This window comes from Rutidosis leptorrhynchoides, chromosome 11 (genome assembly GCF_046630445.1).
Source record: "Rutidosis leptorrhynchoides isolate AG116_Rl617_1_P2 chromosome 11, CSIRO_AGI_Rlap_v1, whole genome shotgun sequence".
Classification (NCBI taxonomy): Eukaryota; Viridiplantae; Streptophyta; class Magnoliopsida; order Asterales; family Asteraceae; genus Rutidosis; species Rutidosis leptorrhynchoides.
Window position 1 is genome coordinate 113,752,691 of NC_092343.1, and position 20,245 is coordinate 113,772,935.

General features: G+C 36.0%; 2 protein-coding genes across 2 annotated transcripts; both read right to left on the reverse strand.

Annotated features, from left to right (window-relative positions):
• Positions 1-505: 505 nt before the first annotated feature.
• LOC139874881 (protein DJ-1 homolog B-like) lies at positions 506-2,859 on the reverse strand. Its single transcript, XM_071862274.1, has 6 exons — positions 2,620-2,859; positions 2,554-2,557; positions 1,966-2,033; positions 1,633-1,833; positions 1,405-1,545; positions 506-706 (listed from the first exon to the last, which is right to left on the reverse strand). The coding sequence occupies exons 1-6, from the start codon at positions 2,857-2,859 to the stop codon at positions 506-508; spliced, it is 855 nt and encodes a 284-aa protein (XP_071718375.1).
• A 69-nt stretch (positions 2,860-2,928) lies between these two features.
• On the reverse strand, positions 2,929-4,066 carry LOC139876973 (protein DJ-1 homolog B-like). The gene is made up of 3 exons (XM_071864380.1): positions 3,936-4,066; positions 3,645-3,845; positions 2,929-3,103 (listed from the first exon to the last, which is right to left on the reverse strand). The coding sequence occupies exons 1-3, from the start codon at positions 3,954-3,956 to the stop codon at positions 2,939-2,941; spliced, it is 387 nt and encodes a 128-aa protein (XP_071720481.1). The 5' UTR covers positions 3,957-4,066; the 3' UTR covers positions 2,929-2,938.
• Between the last annotated feature and the right edge of the window lie 16,179 nt (positions 4,067-20,245).

The window sequence follows — 20,245 nt, forward strand, 5'->3', positions numbered from 1 at the left end:
ATTACTTCATGTATCTAGACATTGGTTAACTGGACATTGGTAATTTTGGCTTCGTTTTCCTGAAGATTTTAAAGATTACCCGTAATATAACACACTTAAGAATGAGCCAAAAGTAATAATCTTCATAGCTCAACCTGAACGAGTCCTTCTGACCCAAAGCTATAAAACGTAAATGAACCCCACGCCATTTGGACTTCATAGTCAACCATCCGGTTTTGCCACTTCTATCCACAGGCCTAAAGCCAGGGCCAAGCATGTTCAAGGGGATACATGGGCAATGGCCTATGCAATTATGAACAACAGACTTCAAGTTTATAAGTAAAACAAGGTTTATAGTTTGTATTGAACTTTACACATTTTATTATCGTATGCATCTATCTTCGAAACCTTCTGTTTTGTGTATTTAAGTTCAGACCTTATGAAATAAATAAATATAGACATATCAAATATAAACTTATATTTGACTAATTTTAGCAACTGAACATAAAGCCAAGACTACAAAGACTCACACAACCAGCATTTCCTTGGCAATCTCTAATGCTTTATGACGACCCATTAATTTCTCTACAACGGCCAACCCAAATTCCAAAGTCGTCTCCGGGCCCCTGCAGGTGATAAGACGACCATCTACCACAACTCTATATTCAGCATAACTTTGGTCTGAAAGATGCTTACACCTTGCAGGGTAAGTTGTCGCCTTTTTTCCCTAATTACGTAGATAAAGCAAGTGTGAATTCAAATGAAATAATGCTTTACACAAACTACAATTGGATTTTTACAGAATGAGATAACAACAGATGACACATATTGCTCAAATTTGAAGAAGCCTGCGGTCATGTTAATCATTAAATATTTTTTCTGTAAAATAAATTCAAAAGGTTCATCTTTAGGGATGCCCTACCAAAATTAATCGAGTTGGATTTTTTATACATTTGGATAATAGTTTTCAATATTATATATCTAAATATAAATATAGAAGAAAACGATAAGTTTAAACACTAAAGATATAAACTTTAACATAATTGTCTATATACATAAGCATCATTCCTTTGTTCATAAACGCCAAAATTCTAATTAAAATAATACAGTATTAAAATGTTGACCAACTTTGACTTGAACAATTTTGACCGACTAAATCCTACTTTGACCAAATAAATCTGGTTTTCACACATTGACATGATTAATTAAACGGATTTTGAAAATCTAATCGGCATGCTTACTAAAAGGGATTAATTAATTTAAACATTTACTAAAGTGTGTTTAAGCTTCTTACTTCGCACATTACTTTACCACTAATTTTACAAATAATTACAGTAATTATTTTACACATGATTCTTTTATGAAGCTATATTCAGAGTTGTAAAAGTACAACGGCATAAAGATGTAGCAGGAAAACATATATACCTTGAGTAATCCAAGGGGCTCCAACACAAGAGCCGGGGACCCACATATAGCACCATAATATCGGTCAGACTCGCTCTGCTGCTTCAGCAAATTTACAAGTTTTTCAGACCTCGAAAATGCTTGGGCACCATCATATCCACCCTGAACACATACAAGATATGATATAACTGAACCATGTAGGTTACTAACAAATTATGAACTAATTAAAAAAAAAAAAAAAGGACTTACTGGCAGTATAATCAGATCGTACGAAAGTTTAGCAGCCTCATCAAGGAGCATGTCTGCAATTAGCTTTACTTTACAAGAAGCCACAATTTCAAGCTTATCTCCGACTGATGCCACCACAACTTCCGCTTTAGCACGTCGAAGAACATCAATGACCATAATAGCTTCCATTTCTTCCGATCCATCCGCAATAGGTACTAGAATCTGAAAGTAGTTTTTAGTAATTACCAAAAAAAAAAAAAAAAAACACAGCTATAAGAAATGTAGATTTTTATTTTTAACAACGGTTAGGGTAGGGAGTCACTGACGAGGCCCACTAGAAGTGGAGCCACTCACCCGATCATATTCATTCCACATGTCGGGAGGAAACCACGGGACCCGCACCCTGAAGGTAGCGCGACCAACTGGGAAAACATCCCATAAGAAATGTAGAATAATGTAACTTATAATGTAACTATTCAAGGTTGCGGAATGGTTTAGAGTAGCGCCGATTCTTGGGTTCCTTGTGGTTATAGCTTTAGTCACTTTTAGATCCTTGTAAATTAATTTTCACCCTATTGGTGAATTTGTTTGTTTACGCATTAGTTGATTAGGGCTCGTTGTTTGGTTACCTTTTGAATTGGTTGTACTTGTTGATCATCGAATCTGTTAGTGTTATTAAGTTTTTTCACCAAAGAAAGAAATGTAGAAGTGTCAACATGTGTGGTTTGGGTAATGTGTCAAAATGGTGAGTGTAGTTAGTCACTTTAGTCCTAAATTATCAATTATGTACATCTTTAGTGTGTCAAATAAAATTAAGAAATTTACATTATTTTATAATGTTATAATCTCTAAAATTCAACAGTTTAGAAGGTTTTTATGCATTAAAATTACACATTGGACGACATTTGATCCTTATTTAAGAGTTGATTCTTCTGATTTTACCCATCTGAAATGTTAAGAGATATGATTAAGAATTAAACAAATAATCATAACAGTGTGCAACCTCACCTTAGGTACAGACCTACTCGTCCATTGCAGCTTATTCAGCTCGGCATCAAGGAACTGATCATTAATCTTGGAAGGCGTCAACTGAACCGACCATTCATCAGCTTTTTCTTTACCAAACAGTTGCTCCATCAACGCAACGGAGTAATCGATTGCAGTTCCTGGACCTCGACTAGTGATAGCATTTCCATCCTGCTGCACTCGCGAATCTACAATGATTGCACAGGACGATAATTGTTCCATGATGGATGGATAACAGGTTGCCTACAAACCAAAGGTTCATAGCTAAGTGTCATATCAGATTTACAGCAGCACTTAATAATCAAGAATTTATTACTTTTAAGCCGTTTAATAGGCCCCACGGCCCAAGTGTAACGGCGGGAGCTGCACATATTGCAGCATACAATCGACCTTCTGACGCTTGCCTTTTGACTATCGCTTCTAACACGTTATTGTCTTTGAAAGTTGCTGCACCTTGCGTCCCTCCCTATGGTGAACATTATATACTACGTAATTCATTGTAGTTCAAAAAAATAACATAAACATAAATTTTAAAATTATTGCCCAGAAACATAAACATAATCGTTCAATTGCTCAACTAATCCAAATTGTGGTTTAAATTCATATTAAAATGTTGGTTTTGTTTTAACGTCAGCCTTAAGAGTTGCCGTTTAGGTGCATAAAAGTATTGTACCTAGCGGTTATTTATATAATTCAAAGTGGTGGTTATGGAATTGTACAAACTTTTATGCACCGTAACGATAACCTGTCTTTAGAAAAATTCAAAAATGATAACTAACTTTGACTAATTTTAACATACTAAGTCTGACTTTGACCAACTAAATTTGATTTTGACCTGTGTTGACCGATTAATTACAAGGATTTTTAAAAAATCTACTAAGCAGCAAATGTCAAAATAGAGATCAAACTGCAGTTGTATTTGAACCTTCGAAGAGATCACGCCCAAAAAAAAAAAAAAAAAAAAAAAAAACTGCATATATAATATGTATATGTATATGTATATATACCGGAAGGGAAATGAGATCAAAAACAGTATCAACACAATCAGAAATGAAAGCATCAGCAACAATTTTAACACCATAACAAGCATCAACAGTAAGTTGCTTTTCAACAGACGCAACGGTGACATCAGCACCAGCTCTACGTAACAAATCGATAGTAAGCACAGCTTCCATAGGTTCCGTTCCGTTAGCAATCGGAACAAGCACCTGTATGTTGTTAATTTTAACTAATAATAATCAGTTACAATTCATTTAGTTAAACGGACAAAATAGCTAAATGATTTGATGTTGATTTACCTTTGGTGAAGCGGACGCCATTATTGAAGATTATAATGAATGAATAATTTGTGAGGGGAGAGAGGGGAGTGAGGTGCGGTATTATTTTTGAAGCAATTAGAAATAGTTATTTGAAGTTATGAATAACGATTTAGAGACGTAGGACTGTTGTTCTACTTTAAATATTTAGAATTGAAATTGATCGATAAGCTATAAAAAACGTTAATTTAGCACACAAAAAAAGACTGGATTATTTGTTCAAATATACATAATTATATGCAAGGTTGCAAAATTAGTTATTTGGTGATATATCTGTTAGGATTTTGAAATGCGGGGATTAATTGCATTGTAGTTTTTATAAATTTTAATAGTAATAAATTTTAAATTTTTGTGTGTAAATATAGAAGAAAACCATGAATATAAATTTTAACATAATACTTACAATCATTCATTTTAATAAATAAATAAATAAAAACTAAAATTTTAGTTTAAATTCACTATAAAATGTTGAATAATTTAAAAATTGGCGAAAATACATTTCTTATCAAAGTCTTCAAATAATATATATACTTTTTTTTCGAAATAAATTGTTAATATACACCATTGGTTCGACCATCATTTTGGTAGACCACATGTATAGAGTGCTCGACTACACTTTTTTTTACAGTAGTCGACCAAATGTTGGTCGACAACTTCAATATGATGGTAGACTACATAGTCTACCAAATATTAAATATTAAAGAGGAGTTGGTTGACCATCGACTACATAGTCTACTAAGGAGTTGGTCGACCACTTCAATAGGATGGTTAACTACATAGTCTACCAAACATAAAAGAGGATTTGGTCGATCACTTCAATATGATGGTAGACTATGTAGTCGATCATCCTATTAAAGTGGTCGACCAACTTACTTTTAATGTTTGGTAGACTATGTAGTCAACTATCATTATGAAGTGGTCTACCAAAATGATGGTCGGCCCAATGGTGTATGTTGACATTTTTTTTTTTAAATGTGTATTGTTTGAAAACTTTCTAAAGCGTGTATCTTGGCCAATTTCCCTTTTAACTTTGAAGACTTTTGATCAAATAATTCGATTTTGACATATTAACCAACGTTGACCAATTAATTAAAACGGAAAATGAAAAATCGAAATGGACTATTCTTAATAACGAGTAATCGGGGTTAATCAGGGAGTAATCGAGGTTTTTACCACACTAATTATATTAATTATATGTATATGTTAAGGATAAAATAGATGTTGATGGTAACAGCTATTGATAGATCATAAACGTTTCTAAAAGTTTAAAAGAGGTAAAAAGAAATTCTATTCAAGCTAACTGGTGAAAATTAGAATTTTTTATTTTACTTTTTTGTAGACAGCTGTTTAAATTTATCATTTTTTCGAACCACCTCATGATATATTGTTATTGAGGTTTAAAAATGAGAACTCGTAAGAGTGTCTCCAATGAATTATTCCATCACTCATGACATATACGGAGTGATATCTATATCTATAGGCACTGTTGTAAAAAACCCGATAACTCGCCGATTAATCTTCAATTAATCATTTTTAAGAGCAATCCGTTTCGATTTCCAAAAATCCGTTTAATTAAACGGTTAACGTCAATTGATGAGTCAAAATCGAATTTGGTAATCAAAGTCGGTCAAAGTCAAAAATGGTTAACATTTTAAAATTAATTTAAACTAGAACTTTATAGTTTTTGAGCAAAATGAGTAATTTTAGACAATTATGTTCAAGTTTATTTTTATATTTATGTTTTTTTATATATTTACACATATAATTTTTAAAATTTAATATTTAAATGTATAAAGTACAATCCGATTAATTCCCGATTAATCTCCGAATTACTGATTAATCCTTTTAAAGTTTCGACCGATTAATCCCCGAATAGCGAATTTTGCAACCTTGTCTATAGATGTTAACATCAATATCTATTTTAACCTTAACATATAAATATAATAAATCTTTGCATAGAATATCTATTTGTAGGTGTTAACATCAATCACTAGTACAGTAGTACACACAGGGCAGAGCAAGAAATTCGAGTCAAGTAGCTCTAGTTTATCTTAAAATCGTTAATCGTAACGATAATATCGTATTCAAGCATAATATTATAGTCTTTGATTAATGAACAAGTTAATGTAAATACAAGTTAATTCTGTTCTTTGATACATTTTGGATCCAATGATAAGGTTAACAATTAACACTGGTTTGATACATCTAATTTTGATCGAATGATAAGGTTGAATTATTGAATGATATATCACCAACTCGAAAATAATGGAGGATAACTATTAAAGAAAAGAATATGTGTAAAAAAAAATAAAAATCAAACGTCACAACCTATATCTTGGTTGTGTATGTATAAAAAGTGGTTGTGTACATATCGTGTAACAATTGTTAGATAGATTAGATAAGATTATGGGTTGGAAAATTGGATCTAGCAATTTAAATAGCGTCAAGAACTCTATGAGTAAGATTGTTAAATCGAAGCGACTTAGAGGATAATGATACGCATAATGATCTGTCTCAAAACAAATAAGCATCCCGGCTAGGATCTTACCCGGCACCGTCCGTCCCGGAAGAAGGGCCCTTTTCCCAACAATCATCCGGCATCATCTCAGCAACTTTACCACGACGGACGAACGGCTAGTCGGGAACGTCATACAAAAACCCAGCCCGGATGGCATACACGTAACCGACATCATGTAGCCAGTCATGATGATTATAACCGTGAAAAAACACTTGGAATAAGTAGAAAGCAAAACTTTCCCGGCTAGACTGAGAGCACCGTGATGCCTTAGTCGGAACCAACATGCCACCGGTACCGTCACCACTTCCCGGTTCGGTATTCCAAACCGACATAAAGACACCTTCCCTGGTCAAACACGTTGTCCCGGAGAAAGTGCATTGTCCAGGAACAGACACTTCATCCCGGAACAAGCATGCAAGCAAGTTGCATGCCACGTCAGCCCACGAATCTAGGAAAGTTTGTTAGGATCTGCTCGATTATTTTCATGAAAGGGACAGGTGTCACGTCACCCCTCGAGATTGGCAAAGTTTGTTACAACCATGAAAGGGACATGTGCCACATCATCATTCCCTCATAACATCTATAAATACGCGAACATGATCATTCATTCCACAACACTGGATGCATTAATGTTACTCTGCCCAAATCAACTACGGTAGCATTACTCCAGTCGTTAACTCTATTCTGATCAATGCTCCGATCATCGTCGAAATTAATTCTCGCTCTTAGATATTAACTTATTCGATAACAATCGAATAAGGTTAATCTGATCGATTATTTTACGCCCTTGGAATCCAGATTCCAAATCGGGGTTCGTACAATTATTGGAATTAAAACATTCGACTTACTCTTTTTCCCAAATCAAGCACTCAAAACCGAAATCTATTCATAAAAGACGATTTTGGTTTGAGCAAATGGTGCCACCTAACGGTACGAAAAAGACAGTGAAACCAAATAGCGAAACGACAAGCAAGAAAGGCACGAGCGATGACGTTCAACCACCTTGGAACAAAGGAAGCTCACCAACGGTGGAGCCACCTCAACCTCAAAAATAATCAATCGCTCACATCCACTCCGGTGAAGCGTCGGGAGACGAGATGAATGTCTCCGACGACGACGAGGACACACACGAGGGATCACCACACGGTGGGGAGAGGTTGAAGCTCGGCACCCTTGGTCTCAAAACCGGCGGTTCGAGCGCAATCGGATCGTCTCACAATGACACCAACATGATCACCAAAATGATCTCAGCCGACGTCGAAAAACAAGTAATCGACAAGCTAAAGGCCATGCTAAACGACAACGGTCTAGCAGGGAGGCAGCAATCACAAACTCTGGATGTTCTGAAGACCAACCCACTGTTAAACATTGGGGCGGGGAGCTAGGGTGTCACTAAGGCCACCGCAAATGCATGGCTAACCGAGCTCCTTGTGCAGGCTGCACCTCCGGCATATAAACACTCCCTGTCGCAACCCGCCGTCCAGGGAACTGCACTTGAGAATCTGTTCGCCCTAATCACCGGTAACAAAGCAAAGAGACCGGTTGAGATGTCGGCTACTAGCCAAAAGCTATGCGAACGGATCGCCGGCTGTATACTCCCTGCTAACATCGTCATACCGATCACTTTGGGGTGTACAATGGCACCACTAACCCGGACGATTTTCTGCAAATCTTTGAGGGCGCCATGAAAACCCAACATTGGAGTGATGAGGTGGCATGTCATCTCTTTTCGACTGTACTACAGTCGGCTGCCAGGGGGTAGTTCACAAAGTTACCACCTAATGGAATCACATGCTTCGCAGACTTGCGGGAAAAGTTTCTCATGCAATATCAGAACCTCCGCCGACACACGTATACACACCTGTATGCTCACGAAATCCCAATGTACCGGGGAGAGAAAATTGAAAGCTTCATCACAAGGTATATGCTGGAGTGTAAAAAAATCCCAGGGCTCCAGAAAACACAGCAAATTTTCGGATTCATAACATGCCTGGACAAAGATGCAGACCCATCGCTCGTTTCTGAACTCCGGTGGAACATCCCAAGTACATTTGCAGATGCCATGATGGTAGCAAGGCAATACCAACACTCTGGAAGGGAAAGACAGGCTGGGTATCACCGGGACGAAAAGAAAAGAGAAGAGGAAAGGAGAAGCGACGGCAGGCACCGTCATGACAGCAGCAGACGCAGTGAAAGCCATCACAAAAGCCACAACAGCCACGGCAAAAGCCATGACAACCATAGGCATGATAAGAACACCCGAAGACCATACGATAAGGGATCCCTAATTGACAGCCTTTCCAAAACTCCAAGGGAGATACTGTTAACGGAGCCCGTAAAGGCAAAGTTCACCCCTCCGGCACCATTAGAAAAACGGGATGGTCAAAAGTCAGACAAATACTGTGAATTCCACGAAGACAATGGTCATGACACCGATGAATGCAAAGCACTTATACGAGAAATCATTGCCAAAATCAAGGCAGACGAACTTAATCACTTGTTGTCAGGTCTGAAGTTCAAAAAGGCTGACCCCAGCAAAACATTCAGTTGGTAAAAGGAACACGGCAAGAAGCGTGAGAAGGAAAAAGATAAAGTTGTCATTAACATGATCAACATCCAGAAGGACGAGTTTACTCCGCAAAGTTCCTGGAAAGATGCTACCATCACATTCCCGTGTAACGACCCAACCCGTTATCCAACCGAAAATAAAAGAATTTTTTTTTTATAAAGAAGGGGTGCGCGGCGCGCAGCCCTATATGTGCGCGGCGCGCACAAGGCCTGACAGCTTGCTGTCCAAATTTTCCAATTTTCATTTAAAGATCTCCCACTTCCCGACACTTTTAGACGAAACGCTATTCACAACATATAATACTAGATAAAACTAACACGTTCCAATAATAAAACGAGTTTTATGACACCGAGCCCACATCGGCCGTTTTACGACTTTCGTACAAAATACAAGTTTCGACCACATGATTTTAACACAAAATAAAGACTGAGCATGGCGATTGGGGATACGCTACCCAATCCTAATCAATCCAAAAGCACGTCTTCTAAGAAACTACGCAAGCCCACTAGTCCCCACGCTTACCCGAGCCACCGCCTCCATGCGAATTTATAAAAAAATGTAGACAACGAGAGGGTAAACTAACGCTTAGTGAGTGAGAATATACTACATACATATATATGCATAAAATAGACACGCCACACAATAATAATCAAATAACACATACCGGGGTCCATGCATAAAGGCAAGCTAATCTAAGCATACCGTACAATCGCTATACAACAAGCTAACGATATCAACAATGTGAGTACACCAACGACGATATGTACCACGCCAATAAGCTACACCCGGAGGGTTAGCTACAATACAACAATATCCATATGTATAACAAAGCATAATACCGCCCAAGGTTAACCCGTTAACCCAATACGAAATGAAGATTGGTTGAACTACATGAGCCTTAGTAAATCCGCATCCACACGAGACTACTATCTTCAATAACACAACAACGTCGAGGTTAGCCTAACTACACGAGCCTTAGTAAATCCGCAACCACACGAGATCACTACCTCAATAAGATGACCGAACTACACGCGTCATCGTGAATCCGCATCCACACGTGATTCACTTCCCAAATCAAAACCCACGGTCTCGGGATTATACAAATCCACATCATCGGGGTTATCCAATTACAACTCAATACCAACCCTTCGCCTTTGGGGTTATATAATTCACATCACAAGCACATGTGATAACGTACACACGAAGTGTGCATCTCACCAAAGATGGTCAACCAAAACGTACAACCGTGCCAATTGGACCTATACGCAAGTCCATCAAATCCACCTATATGTGAAGTGAGCTCTATAACCGAGAACCACTTCACCCGACCCGCACCCATCCTACACATACATATGCACATAGGATATTAACACTTACCTTGTCGTCTTGAAGAGTGCTACCGAATAATCCGCAACTCGCCAATGGAAAGTACTTATTCCATTATCACAATACAAACAACACACTTAGAGTGGATTTACAAACCAACACAAATCGACACTTAGTGCAATTTCGACCCATTGCATTTCCAAGCACAAACAGCGCCCAAACTAACCAATAATCACTAACACTAGTGACAATGGTCCTAATATGCCAATTTAAACCAATCATAAGTGTTAAACACTTATCCTTCTCAAAATCCCCCATAAGCCCTAATTTTGACTTATTTCAAAATTAGTCTTTCAAATACACTAAAGTGGGTTCCAACACTTCCATAATCACTAAACCTAGTGATTAAACCCAATTACAAGTCCTAATCGTGGCCAAGTCGGTTTTCAACCCAAAACCCACCAACAACAACAACAATAAACCCGATTACAAGCATCAATGAACTCACTTCAAGAGTTTAAATGGGTTTCTCCACAATTCAAGTTCAAACCCTAACTTTGAATATCAAATCAAACGTTGAAATTCGGAGTTAGAACTTACCACAATAACCAAAACGTAGCTAGAAATGAGGTGAACAACTTTAACACTCGAGCTTTTGATCGATTTAAGCTTCTTCTTCTCCAAAACCTCAAATCTCTCTCTAGGAATCTCTCTCTCTCTAAGATATATGAGAGTGTTTGTGGATGTGAAAATGATCCAAAGTTGGATCCAAATCTGCCAATATGTCCACAGATCCGTCCTCAAGTGAAAAGACCAAAATGCCCTTCATTTAACTCAAAATAGAAAAAGACAGAAAACTGTCGCCAGGCAGTGTGCGCGGCGCGCACCCTCTATCCTGCGCGGTGCGCACAAGGCTTAAAACAGTCTGTCAGTTTATAATTTATACCAAGCCTCACCCACTATACGTACATCATTTTAACTCTATGTACCGTAAATATTTGGGTCTTACAACTCTCCCCCACTTAGAATCGATCACGTCCTCGTGATCCTCGTCACTTAACCAACCGGACCCACACTTAATAGTCCTCAAACATACGCTCCAAATCCGACTTCCACCGCTTTTATCATAAACTAGAAGATTATTCCATTTACCCGTTACACACATGCATGCATTCCGGAACATGCAATGCACACAACTTCCGAAATCTACCACAATTGCTTAACATACGCGGAAACGTCATGTTTCTTTCCAACTTCTCTAGGCAATCCTTCTCAATGAATCGCCTTTAACACTAAATCGTCATCCGCGATTTATTAAAATTCACAAATCCAAGCACTAAAACTTGCTCAATCCCTCTCATCGGGAAAACTCAACCAATCTCGTACCGAGATATCAACTCCTTAGCGTACCCTTACCAAGTACAACGCTAATAGCAACCAAGTCTCAACCTAAGGTCAACAACTCGAACGATGATGACCGAACCAAACGAATCCTTACGGATAACACTTACCACTAAACATCCCTCGTAGTGCGCAATACGACCAATACGCAACTATCGTAACATCATAAGCAAACGGCTAAAACCGATAGCGCCCAAAACGACTATGGCAACACTAATCCCAAGGTGTATAAAATCGATAATTGTGACACCCGTAACAACATGTGAGCGAAACACTGCTATTGCATCACTAATCACACAACATGGTCCTCATGACCTCACCATTGGTGTATAAAACAACCAATAGTTCTCAATACTAACCACATGAAGGCTGGCCGAAACTGTTAATCCCGGAACCGGACCCGATAAGGAAAACTAGTCCCAAACCCGGACCAAATACCCGACGGGTAAACGGGTTTACCCGCGGGTAAATGGGTACCCGTTTATTTTTTTTAGCAAATAAATACATTACCAAAAGCATATACGATCTATAACTCTGTAAATTATATGCTTTATTTATATGTGTATATTTGTACAGTATATATTATTTCCTATTTCCAATTATTATCACTATCAATTTTTAAATATTTTTATAAATCAGATTCTTGATTTGAATGCAGATAAAAATGTGAAGTTGATAGATGATAAATAAATATATAAATTCATATTGACCTTGTAATCAACATTTTTTTTTAATTTAATTTTTGTTATTATTCATTTATAATTATTATTATTGTTATTATTATTATTATGCGGGTATACGGGCCGGGTAGACGGGTCTTTATTTAAACCCAGACCCAAACCCGAACCCAAATATTTTTTGAAAATCAATCCCATACCCTGTGACAACCCGGAAATTTCTGACCAAATTTAAACTTGATCTTTATATGTTTCCGACACGATAAGAAAAGTTTGTAATGTTGAATCTCAAAATTTTGGAAATACATTCATGTAATCAATTACCCTTTGACTGCTCTTGACGATTCAAGAACAATTATGTGTAAATAGATATGTATATATAAAATATAGTTATACCAACTAAAATGTTAACCAAGTATTATATTTTTAATATTTTACATGAACGTATTTGTTCAATATAAGTTTATCGACGGAATTAAAAGATAATGTCAAATGATTGAATTATCAGATACATTATTATATTGTTACGGGTCTCTGTTACGAGGTCCACATTGATTTGAGAAATCATTCCTTTTTAACAATATTCAGAAAATGATAAAGTGATTTACAAGTAAGAACAAATGTGTCAAATAACGGTAACTAGATAAAGGTTAGTGGAGATTCCTATTTGATCTTCTGTTCATGCTTTACAATATTTTCCTCGTGACATTGATAAAGATAACTATTTTAACTTTCATTTTATTTAATGTGAAAGTAAGAACGTGGAGTGTAAATAACTTAGATGTTGGATACCATCAAGTTAAGTAAATCGATATTTTACATTAAGATAATTTCGTACGTTTATTTAACCTTTGGACTTTATCCCACGCTTCACCAACAAACTGTAATTTAAAAACTTGAAACCTATTATGAGTATATATAATTTTACTTTTCTAAAATGTTTTATGATATGACGATTTCCATTATTTTAATCTTTTAACAAAATGATTCTTAAATATATTTAGTTTTGGAATACAAATTTTCATATTTATTTGATTTATTTTCAAACGTACAAAAACGTTTTCAGTTTAAAAAGAATTTTATTACTAAAAATGTTTTATAAGATAATTGGTTTATGAATTTTGAAGAACTTAATTAAAGCTTTGTATTATAATTTACAAATACATATATATATATATATATATATATATATATATATATATATATATATATATATATATATATATATATATATATATATATATATATATATATATATATATATATATATATATTGTTTAAAAAAATGTAAACGTGATATGATATAATATTTTCTATTATTTAAACGATTATGAATGAACTTTGAAATATAATTAGTTTTGAAAAACTAAATATTATATTATTAAATAAATATTTCAATTATATTATATGTACAAATTTATTTTTTTAAATGAAGATATATATATATATATATATATATATATATTACAAAGTGATAAAATATAATATTAAGTAGATATAAAACATTTTGATTCGAAATAATACTATTAATAAATAACGAGATGTTGATTTAAAGAAGCAAATGACCAAAACACTCGAATGTACAAGTTACATTTCAAATAATATAATTTATTGGCGAATAAGTCTAACTATTGATAAAGGTACATATCGCGAAACATAAAGTACTAGTTTTCTAAGCGTACGAAACGACGTTCAAAAAACCGGAACTGGGACATAAGTCGAGAGTCAACGTACAAGTCATTGGAACTAAATTTACAGGCTAACTATGCACGTGAATATAATATAATATATAATTAATTATATAAATTAAATATATATATATATATAATATATATATTAAAATCGTCGGTAGCCCATGTGAAAAATGGGAAATGTGCTGGAATGGGGAACTCCACAATCGCGGTGCTCCTACACACAAATACTCCACGATTGCGGAGCAGTGGGATACAAAAATTCCTATAAAGCTCGATCGAGTTGCTGATTCAATTCACAATTCAATCCACCTCTCGATCTCTCAAATATATATATATATATATATATATATATATATATATATATATATATATATATATATATATATATATATTATAATTATTATTTATATTATTATTATTATTATTAAGATTAATATTATTATTAATCTTATTATTATTAGTAGTAATAGTATTATTATTATTATTATTATACATAAAATACTACGACGAGGTTATGAGCGAGTTATTTCAAAACGGGTTTTTTGAGCAGGATAGAGCTAAGGAAATTATGGGTTATAGCTATGGAGGTTATGGGTATTATTCGAGGGTATTGTTCATGAGGTCAAACTAGTGTTTATCATCTCCGTTGCGTCTACGTACTTTCCTGCAATATTGAATCACAATATTGATACGTGAGCATTCATATCTTATCTTTTATATATTAATAGTGTATCCCTGACTAGTGCTCGAGTATATATGATTATGCATGCTTGTATGCTTATTTTTGTCATTAAATAGTTTATGATAAATCATGAATTTAATACATATGCTATTGAGATAAGGTATATGATATGCATGTTGTTGGAAAGCTGGCGAAAAATTAATAACTTTTCATTTAGAAATCGCGTGGTTTAGATGAACGGATTAAAAGATATGGTCAACTGAATTATTATTAATTCTAATATTATTATTATTATTATTAATATTATTATTATTATTATTATTATTATTATTATTATTACTATCGTCGTTATTGTTATCGTTATTATTATTTGTAACACCCAATAATTAGGCCTAGATGAAATGGAAATTTTGCCCTTGTGTGCATTTATATTGTTATTTTATTAGTTGAATATTTATAGTCATTTGACTATTTGGTTAAGACCAGTTCGTGACAAGGATCACAAAACAAGTTTGTTTATTTTATTTGGACTTCGTTAAGACTGCCTAACGTGGTGCGAAAGGTTTTAGTTTACAGTTAAATACCCGTGTGATATGGGGAGTGGGTTTTAAAACCCATATATGTCTAGGGAAGCCTGGAAGATTCCCATTTCTTCTTTGGGAATTAACACACACTTGAGCTCATAAACCCTAGCTTTTGATCTTGTTAAAATTAATTTAAACAAGTTGTAGATTCAGATTCCTAGTGATTTCTTGATCAACACAAGGTAAGTAATTCACAGATTTATGTATTAATCTTGTTGCAAATTGGGTTTATGTGTTCGTATGGGTTTTGATTAGATTTTACTTAATTCTTGATCTTAATGTGTTTGATATGTTCAATTGATGTTAGAAATATGTTTTATATAGTTTATATGATGTATTTGAAGTGGTTTTGGTGTTAGAACTTGCAAAAATCGAGTTTTTGGGTCAAAAAACGCGAAAACAGCGTGTTGGAACTGTTCTTCAGCTCCTACACGAGTAACAGGTCACTTGTATGAGTGACCACACTTTTGAGGGTCAACCACACATGTGAGGACTCACTCGTACGAGTGAGGTCTCAGTCACACGTGTGAGCATCAGTCAGCTTTGTGGGAAACTTGTTTTAGTCATAACTTTCAAACCGTAACTCCGTTTTCGATGAATAAACTATCGTTGGACTCATCTTGAAGTTTACTTTACAATGATAAGGTTTTAAAAATCTAGATCAAATTTTATCTTTGTAAGAAGAAGAGATTTTGTTGTGTATGTCTTGTTTTGTACTCGTTTAGGGTCGTTATTGATTGGGTTTATGTTGTAGACTTATAATATGATGAATATATGATAATATGACCTAGTTTATAGTATTTATCAATTATATTATTGATTAAAACACTATACTGACTTTGTTTATGATGTTTCCAGGTGATCAGGAGAGGTGAAGACTCAGAAATATAAGACCTCTGAGTACTTCTTGTGCTGGTTTTCGGTGAGTGGGTTAATCTAGCCGTTAAGACATATAGTGACATGACCTAGACCGTTGACCTAGTTTCTATGCTTCGAACCTATGTTGTTATGTGTTATGAACTGTGTCCTCGCGCGTTTGTTTGACCGACCTTGCTTCTGATCAGGTCGGGAGAGATCAACCTTGCTTCTGATCAGGTTGGGCTCATTGATGTTGTATGATCAGTATAAGTCAGAATCACGCGTTCGTCGCGTGTGGAAGACTTATACTAGTGATATAGAGTTATGAGTTTTTGGTTGACTCTAGTCCGATCAACTGGGGTCGTTGGCCCGGCCAGGCCGCCGAGTCTCTCAAGGGGTTGCTTCGGATTACCCAGACGGTTGCTTTGGATTGACCGTTGTTGTAGATGTTTTATTGCTTTGGTGGTCTTTGGATTTAGTTGATTGTTGACTATTGTATGATAATGCTTTTTATGTTATATGCTAATGGTAGATTGCTCTGCTTCTGCATGTTCTAGTGGTTATGTGATTAACTGTCCGATTAATTTGATGATGCATGTTCTAGTGATTGTACCTGTATGCTTTAGCTGTTAGATTAGTCCATTCACTTAGCTTCGTACTAACCCCTCCACCTTCCCCCTTGCAGGTTGTAGGTTTTTGCTTTTGTGGTCATGGGAGAAGATGGTCGTGTGGGGTTGTGTTCGACAAATCTAGAACTCTGATGTTGTCTATATGAAATCGAATATTAACGTAACACCGGTTTTTGATAATAATGTATTTATGAATGAAGTTGTAATAATTATGTTTATGTTTGTACGTAAGGGCTTATTTTGTAAATAAGACTTCCGCTGTATTATTTAAAAAAAAAGTACGGTGGTACAACTTGATATCAGAGCATAGGTTTGGCCGCATCGACATTGTACTTGAATGTCATGTTCCTAAACCTTGAGAGGATCTTGTCGAACATAACACAAGGGGGACGGGTTAAGTGAATGTAGGAACTTTTATGTGTTAGTTGATAGGCACTAACCGGTTATCTACTAAGAGTTTGTGTGAGATGTTGTGGTAGTGCAGATATGTCAGGTAATCAAGACGCTGCCCCCAATGCCTCCGGAACCTTTGGAGCTCCTGATGAAGACGGTCATGTATTAGAAGAAGAAGTATCAGAAGAAGTGTTAGAGCTTCAGAGTCAGTTGAAAGATGCTCAAGATAGGATCAAAGAGCTTGAACAACAAGTGATATCGCATTCTAACACCACAGCAATAAATCAAAGCTTTCCTCCAAGTATTTACCCACAGTTTGGAAACAGTTCTCAACAACAGTATGTGCCACCTCAGTACCAGATACCATCTTAGTTCAATCCACTACTTCCGAATCAAGTGATGTACCCGTTTCAGACACCATTCTTCCAACCACTGATGTTTGAAAAGAAGAAGTGCTCGTATAAGGACTTTCTTAATTGTCAACCTTCAGAGTATACTGGTAAAACCGACCCGACTGAGACTCTAAATTGGCTCAGGGAAGTGGAAAGAGCATTAGACTCTTGTCAGTGCGAGCCAGAGTTGAGAGTGTTATATGCCAGTCATTGTTCAAGGGGCGAGCTATGGACTGGTGGGACTTCATCACAGGTCCTTTATCAAAGGAACAACTAAGTCAAGTGTCATGGGAGCAGTTTCATGCCAAGGTTCGTGAGCAGTATTGTTCAGAATATGATCTGTAGAAATTGAAAACTGAGTTCTTGGGGATGAGAATGGCTGATGATATGACAATTGATGATGTTATTTTGGACTTCACCTCTAATTTAAGGTTTTGCCAACGGTGGGTACCGCATGAGAAATATAAAATTTAGCATTTTATTAAAGTTATTAAGCTGGAGTATCGGTCAATGGTTAGATTTTCTTCTTCTTTATCACAAGCTTTTGAGATGGCTAAAGCGATAAAGGGTGATGTTAAAGCCGCAAGGAGTACGGGAGTGGGGAGTGGTTCTTATGGGAAGAGGTCGAAAGGTCAATCCAGTTATCAGTCCAGTCTGAAATCAAGAAAGTCAACCGGATCCAGTACGAGGGAAGTTTCGAGTACGAGTGGGTCAGGTTTCGTACAGAAAGAGTGGTGTAACTCTTGCAGATCTTACCACAGTGGACAGTGTTCTCCAGGTACGAAAAGGTGTCTAAGGTGTGGTATAGTGGGACATGATGTTCAACAATGTTCTTTCGAAAGCAATGTATGTTGGAATTGTCATAAGGAAGGTCATAGGTCAGCACAGTGTCCGCCAACGGGTAGAGGGGGTTCCGGGGCAGGGTCCGGGGTGCAGTCGGCGTCTGTTGGTGGATCTACCGCATCAGTAGGACAGAAGAGAAAAGGTCCTCCCACGACTATAGCTAGAGCTTATCAGATGGTAGCAGATACTGATGTTGTGTCAGAAGACTTAAACACTGGTATGTTCAGACTAACTTTGTTGTTGCTTTTGATTTCAGGAATGCGTGTTTAGTATGTTATGTAGATGATGTAATCTGTTTAGTGATAGGTGCTTTGAGGCAGTGTTAGCTGTAGTGATAGAGATGACTTGGATTTAGGTTTCTCGGATTTTCTTAACTGAAATGGAGACGTGATCTATGATAATGTATTATGTCTGGCCAACGTAAGCACATTTTGGTAGATCATGCGGAAGTTTCAGTAAGTTAAGAAGAGAAGTAGGATAGTTGACTGCTTAAATTGTTGTTAATATGTGTTGCTTGATGAATAGTTGATGAGATTTTGTTACCGTGACTTTTGACTTTGACCAGATTCTGAGGACGGAATCTATTTAAGGAGGGTAGATTTGTAACACCCGATAATTGGGCCTAGATGAAATGGCAATTTTGCCCTTGTGTGCGTTTATATTGTTATTTTATTAGTTGAATATTTATAGTCATTTGACTATTTGGTTAAGACCAGTTCGTGACAAGGGTCACAGAACAAGTTTGTTTATTTTATTTGGACTTCGTTAAGACCGCCAAACGTGGTGCGAAAGGTTTTAGTTTACAGTTAAATACCCGTGTGATATGGGGAGTGGGTTTTAAAACCCATATATGTCTAGGGAAGCCTGGAAGCTTCCCATTTCTTTTTTGGGAATTAACACACACTTGAGCTCATAAACCTTAGCTTTTGATCTTGTTAAAATTAATTTAAACAAGTTGTAGATTCAGATTCCTAGTGATTTCATGATCAACACAAGGTAAGTAATTCACAGATTCATGTATTAATCTTGTTGCAAATTGGGTTTATGTGTTCTTATGGGTTTTGGCTAGATTTTACTTAATTCTTGATCTTAATGTGTTTGATATGTTCAATTGATGTTAGAAATATGTTTTATATAGTTTATATGATGTATTTGAAGTGGTTTTGGTGTTAGAACTTGCAAAAATCGAGTTTTTGAGTCAAAAAACGCGAAAACAGCGTGCTGGAGCTGTTCTTCAGCTCCCACACGAGTGACAGGTCACTCGTACGAGTGACCACACTTTTGAGGGTCAACCACACATGTGAGGACTCACTCGTACGAGTGAGGTCTCAGTCACACGTGTGAGCACCAGTCAGCTTTGTGGGAAACTTGTTTTAGTCATAACTTTCAAACCGTAACTCCGTTTTCGATGAATAAACTATCTTTGGACTCGTCTTGAAGTTTAATTTACAATGATATGGTTTTAAAAAGCTAGATCAAAATTTATTTTGGTCGAAAGAATGGATTTTGTTGTGTATGTCTTGTTTTGTACTCGTTTAGGGTCGTTATTGATTGAGTTTATGTTGTAGACTTATAATATGATGAATATATGATAATATGACCTAGTTTATAGTATTTATCAATTATATTATTGATTAAAACACTATACTGACTTTGTTTATGATGTTTCCAGGTGATCAGGAGAAGTGAAGACTCAGAAATATAAGACCTCTGAGTACTTCTTGTG